This window comes from Macaca fascicularis, chromosome 14, assembly GCF_037993035.2.
Source record: "Macaca fascicularis isolate 582-1 chromosome 14, T2T-MFA8v1.1".
Classification (NCBI taxonomy): domain Eukaryota; kingdom Metazoa; phylum Chordata; class Mammalia; order Primates; family Cercopithecidae; genus Macaca; species Macaca fascicularis.
In genome coordinates, this window is record NC_088388.1 from 58,235,327 (window position 1) to 58,260,979 (window position 25,653).

General features: G+C 45.2%; 1 protein-coding gene across 50 annotated transcripts in view; it reads right to left on the minus strand.

The window, feature by feature from the left end:
• PPFIBP2 (PPFIA binding protein 2) overlaps positions 1–25,653 on the minus strand; it is a 144,303-nt gene that overhangs the window by 17,280 nt on the left and 101,370 nt on the right. For 19 of the 50 annotated variants that reach the window (XR_012423421.1, XR_012423425.1, XR_012423424.1 and 16 more), the window contains 9 exons: positions 20,199–20,291; positions 15,448–15,559; positions 12,975–13,036; positions 11,779–11,854; positions 10,284–10,387; positions 8,427–8,494; positions 6,819–6,876; positions 5,779–5,820; positions 1,497–1,635 (listed from right to left, as the gene is read on the minus strand). Coding sequence is in view for 42 of the 50 variants with exons in the window: in XM_074014439.1 (XP_073870540.1) it covers positions 1,497–1,635; positions 5,779–5,820; positions 6,819–6,876; positions 8,427–8,494; positions 10,284–10,387; positions 11,779–11,854; positions 12,975–13,036; positions 15,448–15,559; positions 20,199–20,291 (754 nt within the window). In the remaining 8 variants the exon portion in view is untranslated. Of the gene's footprint in view, positions 1–307; positions 341–1,496; positions 1,636–5,778; positions 5,821–6,818; positions 6,877–8,426; positions 8,495–10,283; positions 10,388–11,778; positions 11,855–12,974; positions 13,037–15,447; positions 15,560–20,198; positions 20,292–23,899; positions 24,083–25,653 lie in introns of all 50 variants that reach the window. The other 31 variants (XR_012423420.1, XM_015435182.4, XM_005578731.5 and 28 more) reach the window with 4 other exon arrangements.

Here is a 25,653-nt window from a genome sequence, read left to right on the forward strand (position 1 = left end):
ATTCTGCCTTCAGGGCAGAACTCCATACCAAGATCCCAGAGACTAGTGGGGACTCCAGGCTTCCTTGCTGAGAAATTAGTGTGCTCAATATTTCAAATGTAGGTGAGCTAATGTCTTTAATGTTAAGGATTTGGGGTCCAAAGTACTTGTGGATTATTTCAACAAGGAGCTTGTTCTTTTTCCTCAGAGGGAGATGCAGGAATGCAGGTAGTAGTGGGACCCTGGCTGAGTGTTGGTGAGGGGGAGGGTTAGGGTAGGGAAACAAAGGCATTCTCACTCTCCATCTCACCTGGAATGGGTACAGTACCTAATACGGGGGCACTGACACTCCGGCCACGATCTCCAGTGAACCAAGAAGCAGAGAAGCCACATGAAGAAACAAGAGAGGCCAAAGTCCAGCCCAACAGAGTTACGGGGAAGCAAAGAAATAAACAAAAGAGTGTCATCGAGCAAGAGAGAAAAACTCAAACAGAAAGAAAAATAATCCCATGGAGAAGGATGGGGTGAGTGGTGACTGACATTGAGAGGAGGTTTCATGTGAGGGGACCAAGTGCTCCCAGTGCCCCTTTGTGACAGGCTAAGGTGTCCACACCCAGGGAAAGGAAGGGACAGCAGCAGGGGCTGAATACTCCAGGTCACGGGCAGCTCTTGTGCAGGTGCCTGGGCTCACTCAGCTCACACTAGAACAATCTGAAGCCGTAGTGAGTCCAGTTTGAGTGTCACTAGAACTCATTCAAGGGCTTATCTGAAGTTCCTGCAGCCAACAGCAGAGCTGGCCTTCACGAAGCCAATGCATAGGCCAGCTCAGAGAAAAGCTGAGGCTGAGGAGCCTCAGGAAGAACTCTGCCAGGACCAGAATGTTCCCTCCTGGGCCCTTTGAATCTTCTGCTGCTGGTGGGGAAAGATGGCTTGTTTTGAATGAAAAGCAGCAAAAGCCTCTGTGGTTTCAGGTCTTACCCACCGAAAGGATACCTGTAGACCGACACCCTTGCCCATTGGCCACTGACTCCATTTGCCTAAGGAAATGCTCCCACTTGGAGTGCATGATACCCTCCTACTGGGAATAGGGAAGCTGCAGAGAAGAAGGTGGAGGCAGGAGAGAGAAGATCAGAATGACAGAGGAAGGAAGCGCGAGGGGCAGGAAGGGTAGAAGGGCGTATCTGAGAGGAGGGAAAACAATGCTAGGAAGGACAGGAAGGGGTTCGAGAGGAGGAAGAGAAGAAGAGAGGAAACGAGGGTGAAAAGCTGCAGCTGAAAAGAAGTAGGGGATACACACACCCTGGTTTGCTGAGACTGTAGAATGCTTACCTTAGAAAACAGCTCACCCAGGGGGAGCCTCTAGAGGTGGGACCACCCCAAGGTACAACTTGTTCCAGCCACCCACCCCACCATTCTCCAACTGTGGATTGTGGTGGTAGGTGCAGGGATCTTATACAATCACTGAAAGTGCCAAGGATGCTGCTCAGAGGCCACCAGCACCAGGACTGGACACTCACTCAGCCTCAGCAGGCTGCTCCCCGTGGCGTCAGGCTGGCAGACAGTGGGAGGAGATTTGGCAGCCTCTCCATTGGGCGTGGGTCCCGAAAGCTTCCCAGGTAAAGTGGGATATTTGTGCTCCGCCAAGAAAGGGCTGTCCTATTGGAAGGTGAGAGAAAAAGAGAGATATCGACTTAGCTGTCAGCCTCAGTTAGGAAATCCTTGGATACAGAACAACTCCCTGTTTTCTAAGAGACATTTTTCACATATGGTGACTTGAAGACCCCTCAAAGATTATTTAGCTAGTCTGAGAAAAGGGACCAGAGTTCCAAGGAAGGAAGAAACTTTTCCAAGGCCACACAGTAAGACAGGGACAGAGTCAAGTGCAAATCTGGGGCTGACTGCAACTGCCTCTAATAGGAAGTGAAGTTGTCTTGCAAAGGGGCCTTTGCTGTCTGGCCTAGTGCTCAGAGACCCAGTGAATTAACAGCCATGAATGACTCTGCAAGCTCTTTGGATATGAAAATTGGCATTCTAATAAAAGCTGCCTAGTGCTTTATCATACATACCTACAAATATATGTAAAATAACAATCCTGCAAGAGAGGAAACTGAGCTCAGTCTAGTCTGTTTCTCCCAGATTTGCTTTTCTGTGGTGAGGAGAGAGGTGTTTCTGCTCATTGGGACCCTTACTCAGACCAGGCAAGGGCAGATATCTGTGAGGGCCTGACCAACTGCACAAATGATATGGATCTTGCCTGAGAGTGGCTATGGTACAGAAGAGAAATTATAGTTTAAATTTGGAGCAAAAGAAGAAAAAAATCGTATATTGTGATCATGGCTTCTTTAAAAACATCATGTTAAGGCAAGCATAAAGATACACACACTCTTGGGGGAGGTGACAACAAGAAATGGGCCAGAGGACTACATGTCAACAGAGCTCTTTTGGGAACTTAGGATCATAGTCTGCGCGAGGTGGAGCCTCAGTGCAGCCAGCTCCATGCTTGGACCCTGGCCATGGAAAGGTCCGAAAGAAACAAGTTGATTAAATGAGGAAGGAGATAGCACTTATTTGGTAAAGAGGCATATAATGGCCTCTAAATCTGCAAACCCGAGAGAAACACAGTGGAATGTACTGTGAAAGTGAGAATAAAAGAAAAGAGAAATTGAAGCAATGTCACTACAGGAATCAGCTGTGGATCACCTGATTAGATCCAGAAGAAAAGTAATATGAAAAACAAACAGATTTCAAACTGACAAGTCAGAACAGTAATGGAAGGCTGCTGTGACTGAGACATCTTCTGAAGTTCCACTTAGCTAAAAGCCAAATATCCAATATATTTCCAATTCAATTTGCTTATAAATGTATGTCCTAGAAATTGTTTGAGATTCAGTTCATTCATTGATGATAACTCCCTAAAAATAATTCAGAAAGGAGAGATACAGGAAGAGGAAACTGAATTCTGAAAGAATTCTGGAAGAACTGGCTGGTAGAGGAGAAGTAACTAGAACCTTAAGAGAGGAAGGCCATGAGATTTTCAAGTTTGTGATGACCCATGACATAAAGATTAGACATGATCAGACATGTGGTCAAGACCCACAGTTTCCAAATGGTAGTTCATGTGCTGGCTGCTCTTCATAATTACCTGCGGCACTTGTAAAACAACATGAATTCCCAGATCCCTCCTGTGCCCAGTCCCTGATTCAGTCCCTCTGGAAGCACACCCCAGATGTCTATATTTTTAACAAGCATCTCAGATTAGCTCAGATTATACTAATGCAGTCAAACCCAGGAACCACTGACTGTGAGAAGGTAGTGTTCAAAAATTTTAGAGACCTGAAGGACATGACTCCAAGCTCCCTATTATATAGGACATATGGGAGGGGGGAAGAGCTCTCAAAAACAGGTTTCTGGTTGCATCATCATGTATGCTCCCTCAAGGCGGGGTAGAGACAGCCAAGGAGCCAAGTGGGCCACCCGGGGAACTCCCTGAGGAGCTGAGATGCAAAGAGAACACATACCTAACCCAAGGATGGGGTTTAAAAGGCAGCCCAGACCTATAAGAAAGATAGCAAAAATGAATCAGTGACAATGGAAAGGACTCTCTGAGCTCTGCTCAGGCCAAGAATAAGAGCTGGGAAGAAATGACTCACTGATGTGGAAGGCAGTGCAATGTCAGGACATGACGCAGATGCTCAACTCCAGTTCTGTTTCTCCAGTCTCCAAAAAGAACAATCCTCCTGGCTGTGGGGGAACAGAAGCCCCAGCCAAGGGAGTAGTATAGAACTGATTACCCAGCTGCTTTAAATTAGAACAGAGAAGCAGCACTCCAGAATGGAAAGGGCCTAGCCTTTGAGTCAGACCAACTCAGACAAAGCTCTTTCTCTTCCACCTCTCAGGACCTCTGTTTGATCATTTCTAAATGGAGAATAACAATTCCTGCCTCAAGTTTGCCAGGAAATAACATATCCACAGGGCCTAGCACACAGTGGACAGTGGATAAGGAGAAAAACACAGGAAATATCACATACCCAGGGCCTAAAGAAACAGCAATCTAGAAGAGCAGTCCTTAGACCAAGGCAGGCGCTGGTGAGACTACATCTAGAATATCACACTCCAAGTCTGGTCCAGGGCACAACTTGAAGAATACATTGAGAAACTAATGCTGATCCTAAGAAGACTAAGTAGCAGCTGGAAAGGCTTGTGATCCATGCACATGAGAAGGTGATGTTCAGCACAGAGAACAGAGCACTCAGAGAGGGCAAGAGGGACTTAAATTCCAGAGCTGTCAGAAGTAAAGGAGATTGACTTTTTCCATGGGCTAGACACGGAGAGAGAGGATTAGCAGATGCACATTTTAGAGAAGCTCACAGAGGTAGAAAAGAATACAAAGGATGTCTTACAATGAAATGAGCTCTCAGTCACAGAAAGCAAGAGCCAGTTTAAGCAAGGGCCAGATACCAAAGTTAGGAATGCTGCAGAAAGATGGCTGTGGAATGGTTCTGCACCTGTGGAGCAGTTCTGGGGAGGACAGTGGTGTATGTGGGTGAGGGGAGAGGGGTGACCATGTTGAATTACTGAGGTTGTATAAGATTGTGATTATGGTCAAAACCATATAAGAATTAATCTTTTAATCTGGAGCATTTTTTCCTTTATAAATAGTCCCACATCACTCATATTTCTTGGTAATCAAATTGGCATCTTAAACCTTGAGCCTGTGAGCTGGGCATGTTTCCAAAGGAGGAGGTGGTCACTTACAGGTGTGCTTTAGAAACACCTGCGAATGATCTCTGTGAAGCTGAGGTGGGAGGGGGGACTGCTGAGCGATTTAACAGCTGTCTCCATAGGAAGCCTTTCAATTCACAAAGGGACCACACCAACCCCAGGCTCAAGGGCCTGTGTTCCAGAGCACCTGGGCAGGGGAGCAGGCAGAAGACTTTTGCTGTACAGTTCAGATGGCCCAAGGAATGGCTGCCCACTTGAAGCACCAACTGCTACAAATATGGAAGTGTAGAGAAGCCCCTTACATAGATGCAGATGTGCAGAAAAGATCTTTCTCTTACACAGATGTGGAGGAGCAGAGATGCCTCATATGACTCACCATATGGATGTGAAAACAAAATGACCCTCTCAGGCAGAAGTCAGAAAGCAATGAGAAGCTCCATGTTTCATATGGACATGGAAGCAGGGGACAGAGAAGGGAAATGCCATCAGCCTCACAATACATTTTCCATATAATGTTATAAATGGTCGTTGGGTGTGGCTGAAATAATGCTAATGATATGAATCTTCATTTCTTTATGGGCTCAACATTTGTGCACTGGCCTAAAAACTTAATCCTCTTCCATGACAGGCTTCCCTGGAGAAAATCAGTCCTAATGAAATTTTTATAACATGACTTGTTCATCAAAGCGGGACTGAGTATACACTCGTGTTTTTTTAACCATGACATAGCAGTCCAGAAAGGATGAGAGCTATCACATTCTTCAGTGTGCTGAGATCGTAGCAATCCCCTTCCCAGTGATTAAATCTGGATTACTTTGTTAAAGATTAATTTATCTGAGCCTACAAAATGGAGGTGATAATAATAAATCCTGTCCCACAGATAATGATAGTGAAAGCATATTAAATAGCTGAGTGCACATAAAATTAAAGTGGGAGAGAAAAGTTGCTTCTTTCCTCTTGCCCTCTTACTCCTTACAGTTAGCACATTTTAAGGTTAGGAAAACTATGACGTGCTAAGTTAAAATACTAGCAAACAGTGTAAGCACAAATAGGCGATGGGGCATGAAGTCAACGTACCTTGGGTTCTACCACCGGGAAGGGCTGGTTCCCATCCATACACTATGGAGTAACAAGAGGATTTCGTTTATGTGGAGAAAAAGAGACTTGTGTTATTCACAAACAGCAACAACTCAGGACTACCTGTTTGCTTAAATCTGAAAGGCTCACCCCCTCCCTCCACATCTTCATGTCAAGTAATCATCATCCACGGCAGGAAAGATCCCCATCCCACTCCATGGACAGATGTCCTGGGCAGCTGCCAGCAACATGACCATGGCAACCAAGAGACACGTGACCACGGGAGCAGAGCCATTGAATAAGCCCAGGGCTCCTGCCAACTTCAGCCTTTATGGTTCTCCACTGTATCAACAAGGAGGCTGATGAACATTATTGGAGACCAAGGGATGGTATGCAGCACAGGCTCACTGAAGGGTCTCTATCAGGGCAGGTTCCCTTGGTCTCTAATGACCAAGCTCAAGAGCCTGCTACTATCCCTTGCAGGATGAGGTCCACCCACATGATCAAGGGCTACTCCCATATAAGGAGCCACAAAACCCTCCTCCATAGACTCTTACAACAGCTCACTCTCCAACATCCTGAAGATCCCACATCTTCCCTTGGGATCATCTCCTTTATTCACATTAATTCATCATTAAAAAATCAGTATGATGTCCCCAAGTGCCCCAGGGATATAGAACTAGTAGTCAAGATCTTCCCTGGCTTGATCTGTCTCATGGCTCTGACCTTACCTCGTTCTACTCCCCACCATTTCCCAAAACCTGCTGGTACCCGGCAGACTCTAACCAAGCTTTGCCGACCTCAACATCTTCTCTCATCAATTCCAGGCAGCATTTCCTGAATTGTCCTTCCTATAAGATGCTTTGGGCCATACCCAGTTGGTTAATTTTCTCAAAATGTTCATGTAATTCCTGGTTCTCCAACAACTTTATAAAATCCTCTACAAGGTAGGGACCAGGACCTGCCTGTATATATCCCAGTACTATGCTAGGCCCAAAAAAGTAACTCAGTCATCTTTAAGGATAGGTTGATGAGCTGACCTTATCCATAGATTCACTTCTCAAGTCTTCTAGACTACAAGAGAGCTTTTTCTGAGCCCTGAAAAAAACACAAAAGAAAGAAATAGTTATGAGAAGGAGGTACATGTTATCACTCATGCAGACGCCATTTCAAATGCTTAACCAGTGGTCTTGGGCTTAGGTTCAAGGTCATTGAAAAAAAAAAATTACCCTCTCATAATAGCCTTTACATACAAAATGAGACTGGCCCACCTTGGGGGATAGACTGGATCAATAATGTGTTAGCAAGGGCATGAGGGGGTCACTTAAATCCAAATGAAATGTTCTTGACATTGCACAAAAAGCCAGAATACACTCAATTCTGCTGCACTGAGGTGACAATTGTGTGGTCATAAAAGACCAAGGTCTACAGTGTCAAAAGAGCGGAAAGGCACTGATTACTCTGATTCTAAGAGTAATCTAGACACCAGGGAGCAGGGACCTGGGCCTCCTCAGAGTGCAGATGAACACATTAGCCAGCCATGGCTCTAGAACATCACCTGCTAGGACCCTTCCACACTCTGCTCTGGATCTGCATGCCCATCTAGTCTGCTTAGACTCATTTGGTTCTTTCAGGGTCTATTTTGCAGAGAAGGGCACCAAATGTGTCAAGAGGCAATGCCACCAGTGGTCACAAGGGTAACCTGTGCCAAGTCTCCTTGGCAGTCATATTTCTCAGTTTATACGAATAAGTCATCATTTAAACAAATATTAGTCTCTTGTAAATCTGGTCAGTCTGAGTTCCTTGGTATTGACCTTCCCTCAGTGAACTCATAAACCACAATTCTTATTCTCCAAAACTAAGGATTGCCTGATCAACTTCTTTAACATTACCATTTTCCTCTGGGCTAAAGGCTCAAGGGAACAACTGCTTTCTGGAAAGTGGACTCAGAGTGCAGGCTCTGGAGACTCAGCACCATTCTGGGGAGTTTCTGTGATGCTTGTGGTCATCTGCCCCAACACCTTAGCTGAAAGGCAGCCTGTTCTTTGTAGTGAAGCCTCCGTGTTACCCTTACATGGGGCTCAATTTCAAAATGTGTGCTAAAGTGCAGGCCTAGGGAACTAGATTTAGGTTTATTTTAGAGGGAACAAGAGAGATGGCAGTCAAATGACCTCAGAGGTGAGCCCATTATTAGTTCATTGTTGTGAAGCATCCCTAAAGCAATTAGACCAATTGCTATGAGAAGACATGGCCATCCCTGGAGAGCTTTGATTGCCAAAGGGCTAAATTCGCTCTAAGAGCAGGAAGCAGAGGCTGACAAAAGCAACACACATCACACGATGCTCTCAGCTCTGAGGAGCTGTTGTAAGACACAGATGAGTTGCAGCCACCTCTCCTCTGACGCTCCAATCCCTGGCCAGATCCTTTCTCAGTGACAATGATCCACACCCTCAGCCTGAAGGATGAGAAGCCCCTCTGTGGCCAAAAGAGGTAGGCTTGGTTTGTAACTGCCCCTAACAACAGATGGGCAGGTGCACCTAGGATGCAGTGGCCATGCTTACCATTCACGGCCCTCACCATCCACTTCGGCAGCCCCAAGGCAAGCCTGAGAGCACACTGGCTGTGGGGGAAATGCCCAGGTCTCTTACCTGGCTTCCAGTGATTTCTGTGGCAATGGAGGTGGCCCCACTGTAGGAGAGCTACATCTCGGAGGCATCTGCATCAGAGACAGAAGAGTCATGGTAGAGGACAGTCTGTTTGGGGACCACCCACCATCTTTCCCCCTTCTTTACATGATTCCTTTTAGGGAGATGTTTCCTCCCTGGGTACAGCCATAGTGGATACATCATTATAGATGCCTTGCTCTTTCAAGATGCCAAGGGGGCGTGGTAGGCCTATCAGTCCATCTGGGCCAGCTTGCCTCTCCTTCCTGGGCCCTAGAGCTTAGATCATGTTCATATCCCAGCAGTAGAGTCCTGAGACCTGGGTTCTTGGGCTTTTTCTGCTCCTTCCCTTCCTGAGCTTGGTTCTTCAGCTTTTCCTTTCATTCAGCAAGCCACTGCACACTCTTTTAAAAACAATTCTTTTTGGCTTAGGTTAGCCAGAGCCAAATTTTGTTGCTTTCAATGAGAGAATCCCATTTGATATGGTCACCCAATAAACATCAGCAACATCTACTCCCTGCCAGGCCCTGTGCCAGGTCTGGAGCTAGCACTCCTCACATCTGGGAGACAGACAAGTAAATTAGGAGAACAGAACAATGTGCAATGTTCTTTTGGCTCCAACACCTGTAACACAATATGGGAATAGTGGGAGAGAGGGGCTCCCTCTCACTGATGGGAAGGCTGAGAAAGCTTTGGAGAGGAGAACAGCTGAGCTGAATTTTGAGAAATGAAAACTGGTTAAGGCAAGAAAGGAAAGAACATTACAGGTGGAACGACCACAAGCTAATGATGGTATGAAAGAATACAGTCCCGTGCCTTCAGTAGTGCACCTAGCATCACAGGCGGAGCCACCTTGAGCTAATGGTGGTTATGAAAGAACACAGTCTCCAGTACTGCCTCTTTTCTCTAGATCCTAGCATCCTCTTGGTCTACTATAAGAACAACCCTGGCATTACAGTATAGTTTTAAAAGCCTAGGCTTTGTGGTCAGACCTGGGTTCAAGTCCAGATTCTGCCAGATAGATTGTTCATCACAGTGACCACATGGAGGTATACAGTAAGACTTGGACACCGCTATTCTGTAATTGCCAGCAATCTGGTGTGCTTGTTCTGAGTCAATAACTGGCTCACTGGATGATGCTTTTGCTCCTTAATTAAAAAGGTTGAACTGAAGCACTAAGATTCTTTTCAGTTTGATAGTCTGAAGTTTCAGGAATCTTTTGGACCCTAGGCTGGAGCCCCTCCTTCACCTGAGGTTTTGTTTATTTGCATCTAGCTTAAGTCTAGAGAGAGTCATACAATAGGACCAGATTTTAAACAAATGAAATAGATGAGAAGGAAAATCTGTGTCCTGGCTATAGGGGCTGAAGGGCATATCTGTCAGGAAGGAACGCAGCATTTCAGAGGTTGCAGTTGATTCCTCTAAATGAGCAAGACATGTTCGTTCATTCAACAAATATTTGTTGAATTCTACTGGGTATCAGGCATTACTGCAGACCTTGGAGAAAGGGTGGTAGATAAATCAAACACCACCTTTGGTCTATGCTTACGTTCCAGAGAAAAAAAAAAAAAGATAAAAATAAACTAGCAGCCTGATTAAAAAGAAGAACTCCTATCCTTGAAAGTTCCAGTATCCACCATGCTGCCTCCAACCAGAGCACAGGCCAGAGCCTCAGCCTCTTGCTCCCCTATCCCCACCACAGCCTGAGGGGCACTTTATTAAATTTAAGTATTCACCTGCCAAGATATGTACCTGACACATGTCTGACTAGATCCTCCCTCAAGCTCAGGGCAAGCTCGGAGGAGCTGCTGAAACCCTACATCACGGATGGAAACACAGTACCTCTTGTTTAAATAATTCTTCAGGGCCCTTATTTGTAGTGTTCCACTTTCTGAAACCTCCCTCTAGTTCTTCTTCATTGATTGAGAGAGTTCTCTCTGAAGGCCCTGCAAGCATTAATGCAGTAAGAGTGAATTGTTGAATTCATACTACGTGAATTGTTTAGAAACTTATAATCGTACCGCAAAATTTTAACATTGTTTCCCCTTCATTAAGAAGGACTAAGAAATATATAAAGGGACAGTAAGAGTGTGATTCTGAAGAATCTTCAGGGCATCTGAGCAAGGGCTGGCATCAGGATCATTTCAAGGTCAAAGTTTATTTGCAGAACAGAGGTAAGGTACCCCCTGCCTCCAAACTTCTCACTCCTTAGCTACAGGCAATCAAAGCCCTGAGAGTGGCTTGATCCATGATCTTAAAAAGAGGGCTGTGAGGCCAGGTGCAGTGGCTCACGCCTATAATCTCAGCACTTTGGGAGGCTGAGGCAGGCGGATCACTTGAGGTCAGGAGTTCCAGACTAGCCTGGTCAACATGTTGAAACCCCATTTCCACTAAAAATACAAAAATTACAGGCAGGTGCCTGTAATCCCAGCTACTCAGGAGGCTGAGGCATAAGAATTGCTTAAACTTGGGAGGCAGAGGTTACAGTGAGCTGAGATTGTGCCACTGCACTCCAACCTGGGTGACAGAGTGACACTCCATCTCAAAAAAAAAAAAAAGAGGGCTGTGTGTGAGGGCTGGCAGAGGCCCTGGTCAGTGACCAGTCAGCCACATCCTGGCAGAGGCTTGGCTTCTTCCCAAGAAGAGGCAGAAACTCAGCCAGAATCAGAGGTTCCTGAATATCCTTCAAAGCAGCCCTGTGCTGTGAAACAGCTGCTTCCTCAGGATCTATGATGGGAGCCCAGGTCAATGGCATGAACAGTGAAGGCAGCCTGGCACATGCACCACTATGCCCATAAGAACCCTGATGCTGCTTGCATGTTGCATTCAGTCTGGGCAGCAAATATAAAACACAGCAGCTCTCTCTGTCCTGTGACTTCCTATAGCAACTCAGGCCCAGCAACTCGAAGAAGGCTCCCAGAGGGCCCTTTGAGTCTGCTGCGGAGCTTTAGATTTTCTAGGAGGTGGATGAGCTCTAATCCTCAATGACAGCACTGAGTTGATTTTTGATCCAGGTTTAATTGCACTTGCTGCCTCTAAGGTGTGTCCTGGGAAGGTGCATAAGAGACCCTCCAAGGATGGGGAATTCACAGGCTTTATATTCTTGGTGATCTGGATAGTCCCTGAAGGCCCTGGGCTGACTTCCATTTGGTAATATTTCTGGAAATCAACAGCTGCTAATTTCTCATCATGCAGAAAAGTCTAAACAGCTCTGTTCTCCAGTAGGGAGTCTTCTCCGAAATAGAGGTGAAACGGCTGCTAGCAGGACTGCCCCTGGATTTAACACAGCTGATGGAATATCTTTCAGAGACAATGATAGGATTGCCCTTGCTCTTACCTTGAGTGACCACCACAATCTCCTTTACCTTCCGGTACTGGTTTAACAGCCCCGTAAGCTCCTCTATCCGACGGTCCTGCCACAGTGTGAGCAGAGATTTAGATTAATGCTACGCTGGCAGCTCAGATGATTTCATTTTGGGACCCACGCTATGTTCTGGGCACAAGGAGAAGAAATCCCACGTGGAACCAAAGGAAAAGAGTGTCCAGGCCCCATTCCACAGAGCTGGGATTTCAGTGGTCTGCCTCATAGGCATCTGCAGGCATTCACGACTCTACCTGAAGACTGTGAGTCATCTGAGACACCCTTCACAGGGCTTAAACATTTTCAGAAGCACGCAACTCACTGTCTTCCTACCTTCCTGAAGTGGTCATTGAAATCTGCCTCCTGGTCCTAGTGTTGCCCACTGGAGCGACACAAAAAAAGACTAAAATAAAGCTGTCATATTTATCCCAATATACTCATTTGTTCCCTAGGAGTCTGAGATACCTCATACTGCAGAGTAAATTCCCAGAGAAGATTGTTTCATTCAAGGCAAAGGCCTTGAAAGGAACTTGGGAGACCACACAGGTCGTAGATAAACTTGGGTGTGAAAGCTGGCTGTGCTATTTACTAGTTACCTGACCTTAGGCCAAATTACTTAAGTACTCTGAGTCTGTTTCCTCATCTGTAAAATGAAGGGTTGTGATCCTCAGAGATGATGTTTATACCAGCCAGGTACTCTTTATTTATAGAGGTGGCTATTTATGACTGTGCCAAAATTAGATGCAAAGGATATAAGATGGCAGAGTAAACTGAGGCACAGCATGCTGCCAAGTGTCTCTATGATGGTTCTATTGTCAGATCATGCATATGGGAGATTGGGGGGGCTATTTTGCTAGGAATTCCAGCAAGAGCTATGATATTGGCAGTGATCACAGCAGCAGCAGTATTTTTTTCCCCCCACACCAGCAGGAACAGGCAGGGCTATAATCTGCCTTTAGGAGATTCCATTTAGACAAACTTTCCATTTCTCAAAGCTAAAAACAGGTGGCTGAGGCCAGGTCTCTAGGAGGCATAAGTCATTCTCCTGACATACCCCTATGTCAATGGCATAATAAGTATGGCCCTGTCCAGAATATCAGAGACCAGCAGGGACCAAACAGAGCCAGGGATGTAAGCATGGAAAAGACAAGGCTACCCAATGACCATCTCACCTTATCTTCATTGGCAAGCAGCAAAGTTTCCATCCCCATTTTCAGACGTTGAATTTCTTGGTCTAAAAGAATTCGGGTATAGAAATAATTATTTATATAAATGCAAACAGCTATCCACACTTGCTATGATGCCTCCCAAGTTCAAATGAAGACTTTCCATGTGAACATGGCTCTTTTAGTTCTTTAAAGAGGCCAGGATGGTGTCTGCCACAGACTCATTCTCTTTAAGTATTTGCTAGACTACTAAATGAAGGAATCCAGTATGCTGTCTTCTCTTTATAGACATTTATGGGCAAAATCAAAATGCCCATGTACTTGAGGTGACACAGATCTTTCAAAACCAACATCTCCTAAGAATATAGACATTTTTATCCTTTACAACTTGAGTAGGCATGTACCTGGGCTTCTGGCTGGCTTTGAAGAAAATCATACAGTCTGACAAATCGTAGGAAGAGGAGAATTTAACATTAAAAAATCTACAGTTGAGTGAAGACTGGGAAATAAAAATTATGTAAAAGAGTTGGTACTTGGCTTAATTTGAAGTGATATAGTCAAAACTGACTAACAAATGTTTAGATGTATTGGGATAGATACATATATGCAAATGCTGGGTTAAGGATAAACAATCTTATTTCATCATAAACCAGAATTTCCCTATGGGCTGAGAAATCTGTCGGTCTGCGGTGGAAAACCCGCAGCCTTCTCTCAGTTTGGACCCAACAGGGACTCTGTTGATTCCTTAACTGTTTTGGAGAGCCTAAGGAAGCGGGAGGTCATTTGCCAGATACTCTAGGAATTGGCACGTAGCTAGATTGTTCAAAGAAGGATCTATGCCTCCTCCTAAATGGGAATAGGGATGTCTATATCAAAAAAAAGTACAGGAGTCAAGGGAATATATAGGCCTCCCATTTTCTTTTGGGATGCTTGTTACATCTAACAAGAATAGCAACAGTAGATCTATGGACTTTGTGTAAACAGTTGTGGAGATGAATTTTCAGAATAAAGTGGATAATCGCTTGCTCATTATTTAGGCTCTGGGTAGCTAATATCAGCTCTGCAGCTCACTTTGCTGGGGAGGGCAGTAAGCTTCATATGAAGACTGGCAAACCCTGATCCACTGGTCAGAACCTAACTTCAACAGCAAATGACCCAAGGACCAGCTCTAGAAAGTACCCAGTAATGGAGTGGGGTAGGGCCTGGGAGGCTCAGACTGTGGGGAGAGGAGGGGTAGACTGGGAAGGCTGCCTGGCCTAGAAGTCATGACATGGGGCACTCTCTGTCCAGGCTTAGCATCAGAAATAGTCCAGGTTGTCTTAGTAGAGCCCGGCCTCTACAAGCAGGCCTTGGCAGGTAGGCAACACAGCCAATGGCTTGGGCGGACACTGAGAAAAGCTAGGAGAGGGATGAGCATGTTGATAACTAATTTCCTTCTCCAGCCTAAGCCATTGTTGCATGGCTTCCACACCCCAACTGGGGATCCAAGCTAAGCAGTGCTGAGGCCAGGATGTGACTAGGTAGTGACACCAACCCGTAGGACTATATGATCTTCAGCATTGCTCTGCAGCCTGGTAGTGAGTGGAGAAGTTGAAAGGTGTGTGATCATTTTGTATACATGGCAAACAGCCATAAAGATTTATGTGTTTATTACAGTAGTTGAGGATTTATCCTCTATTTTTGATCAGCAAGACTTGAACTCCTCAGGGACCATTCACCATCCTTTCACTTATTCAAGAAATATTTCTTAGGGAAATATTTCTACAATGAAATATTTCCACAAGAAATATTTCTACAATGGGCCGAATATTGTGCTGGGCTTTGTGGATACGCTCTTAAACAAGAAACATATAGTCCTTGCCCCAGAGTGGGGATAACACACAACACTGGTAAGTTATAATAAGTGCTAGGCAGGAAAAAGAAAGGATATGGAGTTAGAGAATAATAGGACTGGGACCACCTATTTGAGTTAGGGTGGCCAGGAAAGGTGTTTCTGAGAGGTAAGATTTGAAACCTCAAGAATGAAAAAGAACTGACTTGTTTCTGTAATCTCAGGGCCTTATACAAGCATCAGGCAGATCTCCATGAAACGACTGAATAAATTGCTAAAGCCTCCCCTTTGGTGATGATACAGAAGTAAGGCCTTTCAATCAAATGAGAGAGTTAGGTATTTCCTGCATTTTCAGTAAAAGCTCCAGAGGTGGCTGCACAGAACTTCTGTGCATCTGAAAAAAGCCTTCTAGTTAGGGGAGAGTTCCATGGGAATGATTCCACAATAGTGCTGCATTATAGGGATACACACAAGCACACAAACTGGTGCATCCATTCACTTGGCCATGCTTGCACACATATATGCATGTCCATTAGCATGGCTATACACACAAGCATATGCACACTCATTTATAGAAAAACAGGCTCACTTATAAGAGTAGGCCCAGGGACCCAGACAACTGCATTTTGTCACAGTCAAGCTAGTCACCTCTCTCTGTGTGGTCACCGTGGAGAGCTGCTGTCCGGGAGAGCTGGCTGTGCAGACGCTCAATTTCTGCATCTTTCAGGGCCACCTGTTCTTGCAGCTGGGCGACTTCAGCCTGGAAAAGCAACAGAGGATCCCTACCAGGTCAGAAGGACTGCTAAATCATGATGAAGTGCCTCTCGTCAGATTCCAGAGCCCATCAGGCACCAGGGTGAATCAGGAGTTAGGAGAAGAGGTGAGCAGTAGCAGGGGCTCACTGCCCTCTCTACAGGTGGAACTCTGCTGACTGAACTCACTCTTCTAGGCCATCCTGGCCCTCCCCCACAGCTCTGGACATCAATGTGCTTCTTCCCCTGCATCTTCCTACATGACCAGGTTTTCTCTCCCCTGCCCTGTGAGGACTGGGATTGTGATGAGGAGTTGGGATTGTGTGCAATGGGAGGGCTGTTCTTGGTGCAGAGGAGGATATTCTGGATGTGGTCTTCCTTCTCCCAAGATACTCATGCAATAACATTTAGAGACACCACTGTAACAAGTGCATGCAGCTTTCATCTTTCCAACCCACACAGAAAATACAGCAGAAGCCAAATCACCACTGGTGGAGAAAAGGTAAGCCAAGGGCTCCCTCCTTCAACACGCTCCTACCCTTTGGGCACAGTCACTGCCTCTCTCCAATGTCCAGGCATGTGTGCATGTTCACTCATATATAGATGTACAAACATTCAGGAGTGCTTAATTTACATACTGTGGCAAAAAAGCATGTATACACAGCTCATAAGTACACACATACATTCATATTTGCACACACACAGGCAGCTGCACTAGATGGTTCCCAGGTCGCAATTAAGTAGTGCAGGTTAAATTTCATACACAACACTAGGTTTGGTTGTTCATGCTTTCCCATACTCATTAGGAGATCAGAATTGTATAGGTCCTGTCCCAAGAGGTACCTGGATTTTGGAGTCAAACAAACCTTGATTCTCTTTAGTCGGGTGACCTTGGGCAAGTAAGTTAACCTTTCTGAGTCTCAGCTCACCTATAAAATGGGAAAAACTACACCTACTTCATGGGACTGCAATAAGGCTTAAGATAATGGTTATGAACGACCTAGTCCAATATTTAGTATATACTAAGAGCTCAATAAATGCTACTGCTATTTGCTCCTCTCATCCTATTCTTTTCTTTGTGGATAATTGGTTCAATTCTCTCTGCATCAAACCAGGTAAGAAAAGGGATGAGCATCGAATGTGGAGTTGGTCAATAAAAGACAGCAAAGGCTTCTCCTCTGGCCACCCCTTCCCCATGTGTTGGCCCTATCATGTCCCACCTTTGGTCCTGAAGGTCATAGTATAAGCTGTTCATTTCCACAAAGGCCCAAGTTAATATTTGAACAACCCCAAGTAATTAAGTGAATACTGGCCCTGTTGGCAACTCTGTTGCTGGACAGGCCTTGTGTTCAGTTTCAGCACAAAGACTGAGCACCCACCCTGATCAGCCCCTGCGCTCACTTTCTTACATCAAATCCTCACAAGAAACCACCGGAGGAAACAATATCTCCGTAAGTCATCAGGGAGCAAACGGGAGTAATACAAGATTCTGTGTCAGTCACAGAGCTACTTGGTGACCAGGCCAGGATGCAAACCCTGGCCTGCCTGCTCCAGTGTCAGGGCTCCACCCACCACCGCATGTCTGCTTCTGAGTTAACAGGACAGATGAAGGCCACTCTTACCAGGCTTGGGCTCCCTGAGCTCACCTCAAGGGTTTCTGAATCACCTTCCCTAACATCCCCCAAATAGGACAGGGATGACCATATAAAGAGATGACAAGGGGTAGGGTTTCCTTATTCCAAAGTTCATAATGAAGCACTGCCCCTCTACTCACAGAGGCCAAGAGCTGGGTCCTGCTGTGCAACCCGCTTGCTGAGACATGCAGCTATGGAGCAGTTTATCAGAGCTCACTCAAGGCAAAGATGCCCATGGGCTTATGACTCATGGTGACAATGGCTTCTGAAGATATTAGCTTTGGGAGTCTCAACATCCATTTCTACAAAGGCCAGATGATTCTTGAAAGATATTCCTTTAACTTTTCTTGTACCTCTCCACACCCATTTCTCCCTTTCTTTGTGGACAAGATGGGCACTGGTCTCTGTCAGAAATCTGGATACCTGATGCTTGTCTGCTGGCCCCACAGTTGGGAATTCAGCAGTGTGGACTGATCAAGACAGAATCTAGCACCTGGCACTATGAGGGCTCTTCTTCCTGAGCCCTGCCTCTAGGGGAGGTCCTGTAGGTATATACAATGGACCCTACAGACCAAGTGACTGGGTCCAACCTGCCTTGTGCCAATTTCCACAGAAATAGGCCAGACTCTATAGGGGCTCTGTTATCCTTTGAACGATCTCTGTCCCCGCAGTTGGGAAGGCCAAGAACACTCCAGAGACCTACTTGACTGTGTATGTTACTGCCACTTGACTGTGTATGCTACTGTCTGAGTCCCTGCAGATGCTGTGCCTCATTAAACCCAGGGACCATGCCCTACTGTCATTGCACTGGGAGATGAATCCCTTTCAGGGACCGAGAGGCCTTAAGCAGAAAAGTGAAAAACTTCCAAAAACAGTGCTGGTTTTCTCTGCAGGGAATCAGGATGATGTTGGAAACAACATGAAGGCACAGGAATGACACAGACCCAGATGTGAACCTCAGCTTGGCCATGCTGAGCCTCTGTTTCCTTCCCAGTCAAGTGAGAATAAAAAAACATATACCTCACTAGGTGATTTTATGGATTATATGATCAAATGTGTGCAAATAGCTTGGTACATTCTGGCACATAGGAAGTGCTCCACACCTGGTAGTTATTAAATAACCCTTAGCATCTCAAAGGTCTACATGCCAAGGCAAAGAGCTGGGGTAATTTAAAAAGAAAAGTATTATTTGGTTTTATGACAGAGGGTGTACAACTTCAAAGGTTTCCCCAAGACAGGGCTTGTTTGAGTGGGGCATTGTGATGGAAGGTTCTGAGCTACTGGACAAAACCAGTGCCCCTAGAGCTGGTGCCTGTGAAGCATACACATACACAACTACACTCAGATACACACAGGCCAGGACACAGATGGGTCTGATTGCCTAGGCTTGGTACCAAATAGCTGTAAAATCCTGGGAAAGTTAAATCTCTCTGTGCATCCATTTCATTATCTGTAAAATGATTAATCAAATTATTTTACATGTATACACTAGATTACATATTTACATATGTTCAGTGCTTTATTTTGATAACATGAGAAGTCATAAAATTTTAAATAATAGCATGATATAAAATTGCATATAAATTATCAACAATAAAAATTAAGAGACAGAGATAGGGAGACCCTGATGTTTGAATATTTCTTCCTGCCAAATCTCATGTTGAACTGTAACCCCCAGTATTGGAGGTGGGCCCTGGCAGGAGGTGAATGGATCATGAGGGTAGATTTCTCATGAATGGTGGTGCCACCCTCTTGGTGCTGTCCTCGCAATTGTGAGTGAGTTTTCACGAGATGAGGTTGTTTAAAAGTTTGTGGCACCTCCTCTCGTCTCTCTCACTTGCTCCTGCTTTTGCCTTCTGCCATGACTGAAAACTCCCTAAGGCTTCACTAGAAGCTGAGCGGATGCGACCAGCATGCTTCCTGTAAAACCTGCAGTACCCTGAGCTAATTAAACCTCTTCTTTATAAATTACCTAGTCTAAGCTATTTACTTGTAGCAATGCAAGAATGGCCTGACACAGACCTAAAACAGAAGAGAATACATGGAAGGAAATATTAGCACTGGTAGTACCTGGGTGGTATGAGTGCTTTTGATTCCTTTAATTTTTTATGTTTTGAACATTCTCTATAGTGTGTGTTACTGTTTTTATAATAATTAGCAATTAACCTGCACAAAAAATAAAAATACAAAGTAGAAGTTAAGAAAATTCTAATAAAAACGATCCAGTAATGCCCTTGGGTGGCACTGCAGACACAGTAGGGGAAGGCAGGTGTGAGCCTCCCATCTCCCCATACTCCCCAAAGGAAACCTAACTGTAGCCTACTGTAAACTTCCTGAAATTTAAATAACAATTCACCGTTTTAAAATCCAATGTGCAGGCCAAAAAAATTCATGGGCTACATGTAACCCACTAGTTTTGATCTCTGCACTTTAGTATAGGAAAAGAAGGAAGAAACAAAGAGGGGACGGAAGAAATTTATTTCACAATATAATTTATTTTTGGTGTCCTTTAAATTGCAGGCTCCCTAGTTTAAGAGAAACATGATTTGATTGAAGAAATAATTCAAAGCTTATATCATTTTTAGGATTATATTTTGTGCCAAATATAAAGCATGCCTATTTTTTGAAAAACTGATTCTAGAAGGGACTACTGAATTTAAAATGATGCATCCAACATCTGCTTTAGGACTCATGACTCACTGCTTGCCACTCACTTGCTCCCCCACTCCTAGCCCCTTCTTGGTCCAGCTTCAGCCAGGCATTATGGGGTGCAGGGAGAGGAAGCAGACTGGGTTACTACACTTGAGCAATTCATAATCTCACAGGCTTTCTCCATGAGGATCTTTCCTGGATCAAGTCTGTCTGCTGCCCAATCTGGGCACTGTTGTGTGTCCACACTGGAGGGCTGATTTGCATTTTCAAACTTAGGCTACTGGAAACCCCCAAGCTGGAATGCAGACCTTCTCCACAAGGCCCTCGTACTCTCTCCGTAAGCATCAGGAGTGCCGTTTACCTTAGTGGCCTTTAGCTTCCATTCATACTGATTCCGTTCATTTTCCAATTCTTCCACTTTGATTTTGAGGTGCCTGAGCTCTTGCAGTAACTCCTAGAGGGAGGAGGGAGAAAGACAAAGTTCTGATGGTTAAAAGATGTGCTCTCGATTTACCAACTTGGTTAAGCTCATGCATAGGGGATGCAGCAACCACATCAAGCTCCACATAGCAGCTTTAATCTTTAAACAAGACCCTTGTTTCAGGAAAGCTGTATGGCCATTAAAAAACAAAGGCCAGTGCATTCCAGACATAAGAAAGTGAAAACTTTCCTTTTAGTTTTAGAACCTGTTCTGCCTGCCCCTTTCTCTGACATCTATGTCCTCTGCGGGGTATGCCAGCATCACACACATGGGTATAGGCAGGCAGGCGAGGCTTTGGAGTGGGGAGAACAGAGCTGCTGAAATGAAGCAGCTTCTTCCCTGTGATGCAAAGTAGTAGGAAGCAGGCTAATTGGGAGCATCTCTCTGTGCTGGGAGTGAAGGAAGATAGAAGAAGGGGCCTGTGATCCTGGAAGGCCTCACAGAGGAAAAAAATGAAACCCGAAGGGAACAAACGTTAAGGGCCAAATATAGATGTCATAATGGGTGTTCCAGTTCAGAGGAAGATAATAGTTTGAAGAAAGAAAGGAGGAAGAAAGCATCCAGGGAGGAGTAAAGATAGGAGACAGAAAGGGAGATAACTCATGGGGCTGGAGCTGAGGATGGGTGTAGGTACGCAGTGGAAGATGAGGCTGAGAAGTTAAGGTGAGGCCCTAAGGTAAAGGCTTGAGGATGAGAATACATATGATGAGTTCTGATGCCATTCTTTGGACAGTAGTGAGTCACTGAAGGTTGCTGAGTGGGGAGGTGACACAAACAATTTTCTCTTACATGGAATTCAAGCCCCTATATTCTGACTCCAGGACCCTTGTTTGTGAAACTACTCCTTCTATAAAGATGACTCCACTAAGCACTGTTATCTTGAACCAAGATTCTCTTAACAGACAATTAGTCCTGCTGACTAGCTCCCATCAGAAGAATTGGCATAAAGATAATTATTTCCATAGGCTTTCTGAACTACAGTCTCATACAACAAACTTCCTACTTAACATCACATGGATGCTCATAGGCATCTCCGGACCGTCATGTGCCAAGTGGAATCCTCAACTCCCCTCCTAGTTACTCTCATCTTACTAAATGCCATATCCATCGATCTAACAGCTTATCCAGAAACATAGGATCTATCCTCAGCATCTCCCTCTCCTTCCTCCCCTATGTATGCAGTTCATCCCCAAGTTTTATTAATTCTACTTTCAGGAAAATGACTTGAATGTCACATTTCTTTCCCACTCAGGCACCACCACTCTGGTCTAGCAATTAGCACTGACAGCCTGGACAGTCAATTCATTGGTTGCTTCTCGGTTGTCTTGCTCCTCTCAAAGCAGTTGACCCCGTGGCATCTGGGGGAGTGATATGATCAAACCATACATTAGATCACGGCACTCCCATGCTTCTCAAAGCTCATAAACTTCAACACATGACCTGACACCTCCCTGCCTGCCTCTTGGATCACTCTTTCTCCCTAGTTATGCTCTAGCCACATGGATAATTTTCAGTTCCTCTCTCCAATTTAGGTGTTTGCAGGTAACATTCCCTCTGTCTGGAATTTTCTGCCAGGTTAACTCCTGCCCATCCTTCAGGTCTCCCTGAGTAAATCTATCCTGACCTCCATACTATATCAGGCCCCTCTGCTATATTCTCTTGTACTTCCTACATAATATGCAATTAAATATTTATTTGTATGACAGCTAACAGCTAGCTCTCCTCCTAAGCTGTAAACTCCATGAGGCATTTGCTAACCTCTGATTATCCTGCAGTGCCTGGCACATAGTAGGTATGCACAATTTGTCAATGAATGCACACATGAAACTCAAGTCATTATTTAACTGGCCTGGAGGTCTTGGCCTTCTGAGATCATCCACCACGAAGTGACATTGCTTACCCTTGAATTTCGTAGGGTCATTTATTAAGATTGCCTTCTAGCTGAGGTGAGCATTTGCTGATGCCCATTAAAAACAAAACAAAGAAAACTTCTGGCCAGGCACGGTGGTTCACGCCTGTAATCCCAACACTTTGAGAGGCTGAGGTGGGTGGGTCACTTGAGATCAGGAGCTCGAGACCAGCCTAGCTAACATGGTGAAACCCTATCTTTACTAAAAATACAAAAATTAGCCAAGTGTGGTGATGAGTGTCTGTAATCCCAGCTGGAAAAAAAAAAAAAAAAAAGGAAAAGGAAACTTCTCAACTAAGGCTATTGCATCCATGATCTGCATCACTGGATATCAAGGCCTCAGTTACCTGCTTTGACTTGCAGCAGACCCTGAATCATTATCTGAGAACATTATTGGCCCTGCCTGAGAGGCTCCAATGCCCACAAGTTGGGGGTTCTTCTGCTCAGCCTTGTATCCTAGCCAGGCTACTCAGTCTGTTGGAGAGGGTGTCAGGCCAGCTGATATCAGAATCGGAAGTATGCAGGTTCCTACTGCCTGAGGAGCTGCCACTGTGGGTACACAGTGATCATCCTCTCCAGGCTCTGTGACCTCTGGAACATCCTCTTCCTTCCATGTTACTTGTTGTCCATCACTGACTACCAACATGAGTACACGCACATTTTACCTTCCTTTAAAAGTCTTGCTGGAGTAACCTACTCAACATAGGTCATGGGCCAACACCCTCTCAAGGCTTCTCTATCCAAATCTACATTTACATCTTGACTTTCCTGTTTTCCCCCTGTCCTTTAATGCAGCAGGAAATCTTTCCCACCGAATCCCTCCCCCCAAAACCTATGTCTAGATTTTCAACAGGCTCTCTAATTGAGTATGGACCATAGTAACTTCCTACAGAGCCAGGGTACCCTCTGTAGTACTCATGGCTGCTGTGACCTCAGTCTTTTCTTGGGGCTCTTCCAAGTCCTTTTCAATAGTAGGCCTCCTTAGAGGCATAGGCTTGTCTCTGCTGAAGCTGCTATCACCTGCCATAAGCAAAGTCACAGAGGACCAGGTCATCCCCATGTGGAGAGCCAAGTCCAGAGTCCCAGTCAGATACAGCCCTGTGTGGCCCAGTGGTTATAAAATCAGCCTGATGTGATTACGTGGGGGGGATTTTTCCTGGAAATTCAGATGACGACTTAATTATTCACAGCACATGAAAACTTGCATTTTATTTTTTCACTGGGGGTAAACATAAACTTGAAAGGATTCTTTTTCATAATACTTTTTTTTCCTTAAAAAAAAAATCATGTGAAACAAAACTTTGTTTAATCTCCCAGCCTGGGAGGAGGAATCAGGATCTGAGTCATATACATGGGAAGGGGAATCATGAGGCTTCCTGTGGCACAAATGCCCCATCACTCAGAGCACCTGGTGCACCTCATTCCCAGCCCTTAAGGAGATGAGTGCCACCTGTTTGAGGGTTGGCCTCACCTGCTCAGACCCTGCTCAGTGAGGGTCACTGAACTCACTTCACATCCCAAGAGGATTGAGTGAATCCAAGCTCTGCCCAGAGGTAACAACAGATCCATGCCAAGCCACTGCACTCTGTTCTGGTTAGGAGAAACCCCAGCCCCTCCACGAGTGAAATGCCCCACACACGCATGCTCTGGTATACTTAAGTGTGGTTCCTACAGGTGACCCCTCCCAACAGGCACAGTCCTGGCCGCAGGACTGGGACTCGGCCACACCGTCACTGGCCGCTACCTCCTCAGGGTGGTCCCTACTGTGTAACAGGCGCTCTTGAATCTGCCTGTGGATGTCCAGCTGCAGCCTACACATCTGCTCCTGCAGCTCACTGATCACATTCAGAACCGACTGTAGGAAGGAAAAGAAAGAAGAGAAAAGCGCTCCAGGTCAGACAGCTCTCAGATGCAGAACTCCTTAAGAGAAAAGCACAGAGGTGCATGGGGCAGGGAGGAGGTGGCACCCAGTGGTCACTGTCGACAGCCCTCCACTTTCCTCACCAGAACCAAAAGACATGGCATTTTTCCTCAGGCCTGCCCCATCCAGGTGCCTGTCTGGCAGTTCAAACAAATCCCCAACAGCTCCTTTGTGCCATACTGTTGTGTCAACACCGAGATATGGAGTCTAGAAGAAACCCTTCATCCAAGCAGAAACAATAGCAGATGTGGGTGCACACCGGGGCACACACACAAACACATCCCCTCTCCACATATGCATGATACACATACTGACTCCCCTTACCCAAACACCCAGTGTGTCAGCACGTATGCACACGCGACATATGGCACACATAACACTTATCCATGACAATATGTACCTAAACTCTGAACTCGGTCCGGCACCAATATGCTATTTCAGTGTCTTCATCTTACATTCCTCCATCTTGTCTACAAGATTATCCCAAGCAACGTTTTTGCAACACTTCAGTGAAATGTGGATTTACCTGGTCTACCACAAGACACATTCCTGGCCAAACTGATAAGGCCAATCTAATGTGACTCACTCCTCGAGGACACCAATCCCCACTACTTTGTCTCCTAGCTTCTTGCAAACCATCATAGAGTTGGCCCCAAACTCAATAGACTAAAATTTATTGAATCTATCACACTTTTGCCATTTTGAAAATCAAGAAGGAAATGGTTCCAGTTTTCTAGAAACATTTGATTTTCCTGATTCCTTAAAGTTAACTTATAGCAAGCACTTTGGGGGACTACTATCCTAAATTTTTTGTACCTGTCAGAGGCATCCATGGAATCAAGTCCATTTTTTCTTTGTTTTTCTTATTAAGAACATAACTCTGTGTGTGTGTGTGTGTGTGTGTGTGTGTGTGGCTTTGTGTTGTCCTCAGCATTATCCTTTAGTTTGGGATGTCCCCTTCCTGACACTGGTCATGCAGGTGCACTTTTGTCTTTAGCATATGTCCTTTCTGCCTTTTGTACAAGCCCCTCTGAAAACTACTTCCTTTCAAGACACCTCTAAGCTCTTCCTTTTTATTGGTATTATCTGTGAGATTGCACAGTCAGAATTATATTTAAGTAGTTCAACATTCTTGGGTCTTCCTCTATTTGAGAGTTCCCCATCCATTTTATTTTTAAACTGTCAGAGTTATGACTGACCCAAGTTTACAGTGCATGTCTGTTTATGCCTAGTTTTTTCCGTGCTCACCCTTGTGAACATTCAAATAACAACGACCACTTTCTCTCAAGGTACCTATCACTTTTACTTCATAAACCAGTGCCTCCTTTTGCTTCAATATTGGAGCTAGAATGGCAGTTTTCCTAGTTTTGTCTTCTACCCTCTGAGTAGAGGGTAAGCAAGTGAGAAAAACAAACAAGTAAACATTCAAATGCTTCAGAATTCAGCTGGGAGACATTTAGGAGCTAACCAAGTAAGTTGCTGCTCCCCTTCCTCCATCACTGCCC